Below are 4,096 nucleotides of genomic sequence, written 5' to 3'. Positions count from 1 at the left end.
TTAGAACGTTTATTTATTTATTTACTGGAAGGAGCAATGGAGCATCATATATCATAGAAGGTGTCAACAGGGATTACAATGGCCGTTCGGCAACATATGGCTTATCACAAGAATCTATTATTGTTCGTTTATCTAGGGATGAGAGCATTCCATTCTGTCATGCTTGCAATTCTATCGTCGACTCAGCTGGGCACTTGGGATTGCACTTAGGGCAATTAGAATTGCACTCAGCAAACGTCTTGTAGCACGGGCGACCCTTCTGGTTGTCACAGCAGTAACAGGTACCAAAGTTACAAACATGATCTCCGCAAAAATTCAGGCTGAACTTGCCATCATCTAACGATGATATCGAGTAGGGGACGGTAGCATTGTTATCGGCACCGTCTATATAGCTCCTCCTTCCTGCCTCGAGACGACCTAAAATCATGCATGTAGTGTTTAAATTGTTATAGGACTAAGTTCATACATGTAAAAACTGAAGAAAAAGAAAACAAGGGAAGAAATAGTACTAACACTGTGCGGTGAGCGCGAGCCATCCCACCAACAGGATGACCATGGCATGAAATCCTCTCATTCTGGTTTACTTTTTCCTGCTTGCTTAGTCGACGGAGTTAACTCTGCGCAATGGGGGCGGGTTACGTGAGACGAACGAGCGTGACCATGGCTGCTACGAACCGATCGATATATAGAGGGTTATAAGTTCTTAATTAAGGAGGAGATAAATGCAATTAATTCTGAAGATTATTAGGTGCTATATATACGTCTACGTTAATCAAGGCAGGACAATTTGCGTCCATGAATATATGTCGCCCTTGGGTAATTTGGTTCCAAACTTGGCTGGGTCAATCAATCAATTATCTCCGCCAAATAACACCCCGGAAGTTCAGGCACTAATTGTTTCGTTCAGATCAATTTCTTTCTAGGGAAACACTTCAGATCATAAGTTTGATACGCAAAGATCTCTCGGTGTTCAGCGCAATCCGCGATATGAGCCTGCCATGGCTGGAGCGATTCTAGTTTTTTTTGGGGTGAGACACACTTGTATTACTCAACTCATAAGGTTCATACAATCAATCACAGCTAGGTCCATAGTCTCGAGCTCCAGGGTGAGAACCGATGTCTGACCGCTAAGGTTATACATGACAATGGCAATGTTGTTATGCTCGAGCTGGTTCTTCAGGGTGAAAACCTAGACTTTGACATGTGGTGGTTGGATCCGTGACGGAGACACTCGGGTGTCGTTCCCTTTTTGACGACATTGCTGTTGAAGAACCTCATGCTCCTTGTGGTGTCATTAGTTGATTTATGCTGATATGGTCATCGTTGTAGTGTGTCGGTCATGGATTTCATTGCTTTGGAGTTTTTTTTTCTTCCTTTTTCTCGCTTAGTCATAAATTTGGTCTTATATGACTTTGATATTTGTCGGTCTTTTTTTTATATTTGTGCTGGTGTTTGGTTGTGTGCATCTTAGCTGCAGATGTTGAATATGTGCTCATTCTGGTTTTATCCTCTTGATATTTTATTTTGAGTAATAAAATCCATCCCTTATCGAATAAAATAAGCTTCATACGTGAATCAACCTGTGGTTGGATTTATTTTTAAGAAACTTTGATTGGATTGTTAGGAGGACAGTGGTATTCACTGCCAATGAGAGTTCAAGTTCTAGACTTGATGCCAGTGCTCGTATTTTTTCGATTTGTTTTAGGCTTTTCGACGAAGTGCGTTCAGTGGCAAGCGATGTTCCAGTCGATTATGAATGCGTCTGTGACTGCTTCGTCAATATTAAAATAATATATCGGCTTATTATTTTGGAGGTGTTCACAGAGGTAGGGTGTACGTGCATCATTCGCAGAAGTGAATGTAAGTGTACATGTATGAATGCATGTGTTTGCACGGGGTGATAACTTCCGCTACTACACCCGCACTAGTACTACTTAGTTGTAACCCGGGTCTTGCTGTTGCGCTACTGCTATCTTTGTATAGTTGTAGTGCATATCCTGCGCTAATACTATCCTAAAACACTCACTACTATTATTAATTTTGACATTTATTTTTGTGTATTTTCACAGTATTTTGTAAAAGGGAATGGAGGGAGTACATGTTTTCATACATTACCAACATATACATACAATATTGAACTGCTCTCTTCTGTAATCATTGGCAACTTTGGATGGATTGTGGCGTAGCATGCACCTTCTACAACCATCGTTCTTTCACCCTATGTTTCCATGCGCTCAAGTCCTTGCTAAACTTCTTGAGGGCTTTTCTGTTTATCAGATCACTGTTCGGATCTGCTATCGGATCAACATCAGGATTAAGGTCGAGGAACTTGTATCTTTGGTGCAACTTACTTAGGAGGAGCACCACCAAAGGTCCTTTGTCATCTTCCCTTATGTTCGTCTCCCTGATCAAGACGGTGTTTTGAAGGATGCACCCTAGGTTGTTGTTGTAGCCCGATGACACCTTCTTAGGACTTATTGGCTTTCCGGTGCCAGGGTGCACTGAGTGGACATCCAATCTTCGGTGCTGAGCTTATTTGTGGTCCGAATCCTCTTTCTTCTTCTTAGTGGGTTGGCTACCACCATCTGTGGTCCGGTTGGAACCATATCTGGTTTCGGTGCCATCGGTGGTGTCGGCGCCGCCACCACCACCACCACCACCCTCCTACTCATATTTGTCTTTGTAAAGATTTAAATATAGACTACATACAAAGCAAAATGAATGAATCTATAATCTAAATTATGTCTATATACATCCGTATGTTGTTCATAGTGAAATATCTAGAAAGACAAATATTTAGGAACGGAGGGAGTAGAAGCGAAGGGAGCTATTTGACCCTTCTCGACTTATCAGATAGTGCAGGTATTTGTTTGCTTCTGTGGCGGACTGAGAACCCTCGACTTCGTCGTTGTGCGACATGTTGACTAGCTGCTAGATTTTGCCAGTTTAATTTTAGTTCTAATAAAATCAATAGTGACATAAAAATTACCTTTGTTTTGCCGGAATGCCGTTTAATTATTGTTCCGACAAACTCCGAACACTTGATATATCCTAATTTTTGACAAAAGGCATTGTCGTAATACACGAATTTTCTTGGCATGGCTTGTTAAAAATAGGACATATCAAGCGTCCGAAATTGCCATAACAAAAAGTGAAGGAATGAGCTCGCATTGCCTTGTTGTATTCAGTCCCTCTTGGATGTTTATATACAGTTACAGAGGGAGAGATAAGGGGCCATAACGGCCACGATGGGCATGGCGCTGCATGGGGATCGTGGCTAGTGGCACGCGAGGTGCATGGGTTAGTTGAGATCCGGGGGAGCCGGTCGTGTGGTCAGCCAGGATCCCAACGGGCATGCGACATATTCCAACACCCCCCGCAGCCACAACGTGGGGAGCTCGAACGTTGAGGCTGGTGCGGAACTCGCTGAAGAGGAAGGTCGGAAGCCCTTTGGTGAAGATGTCGACGAACTGGGAGCTTGTAGGAACGTGTTGGACGCGCACTTAGCCAAGAGCCATGCGCTCGCGGATGAAATGGAGGTCGATCTCCACATGCTTCGTGCGCTGGTGCTGCACCGAGTTGCTGGACATGTACATGGCGCTCACATTGTCGCAGTAGACGACGGTGGCACGTGCAGGAGGCTGATGGAGCTCGTCGAGGAGTTGACGAAGCCAGGCAGACTCGGCAACGGCGTTGGCGACGACGCGGTACTCGGCTTCGGCGCTGGAGCGGGAGACCGTGTTCTGTCGTTTGGAGGACCAGGTGAGCAGGTTGGGACCGAGGAAGACACAGTACCCCGAGGTAGATCGTCGGGTATCGGGGCACCCTGCCCAATCGGCGTCCGAGTACGCAACCAGATCCGAAGCAGCGGAGCGATGGAGCTGCTGGCCGAGGTGCCACGTCCCGCGAAGGTAGCGCAGGATGCGCTTGACGAGCTGGTAGTGGGCGTCGCGAGGCGCGTGCATGAAGAGGCAACACTGCTGCACTGCGTAGGACAAGTCCGGGCGCGTGAGTACTGGAGCGCGTCGGCGAGGCTTGGTACGTCCATTTTGCATCATGTTTTTGTTGGAAATATGTCCTAGAGGCAATAATAAAA

General features: G+C 45.5%; 1 protein-coding gene across 1 annotated transcript; it reads right to left on the bottom strand.

Moving 5' to 3' along the window:
* On the bottom strand, positions 1 to 668 carry LOC123398143. Its single transcript, XM_045092649.1, has 2 exons — positions 514 to 668; positions 1 to 417 (listed from the first exon to the last, which is right to left on the bottom strand). Exons 1-2 carry the CDS (start codon positions 572 to 574, stop codon positions 158 to 160), a joined length of 321 nt encoding a protein of 106 aa, XP_044948584.1. The 5' UTR covers positions 575 to 668; the 3' UTR covers positions 1 to 157.
* Between the last annotated feature and the right edge of the window lie 3,428 nt (positions 669 to 4,096).

Source organism: Hordeum vulgare, chromosome 5H, assembly GCF_904849725.1.
Source record: "Hordeum vulgare subsp. vulgare chromosome 5H, MorexV3_pseudomolecules_assembly, whole genome shotgun sequence".
Taxonomy (NCBI): Eukaryota; Viridiplantae; Streptophyta; class Magnoliopsida; order Poales; family Poaceae; genus Hordeum; species Hordeum vulgare.
The sequence above is the reverse complement of the archived record's forward strand: the minus strand, read 5'-3'. Positions and strand labels throughout refer to the sequence as shown.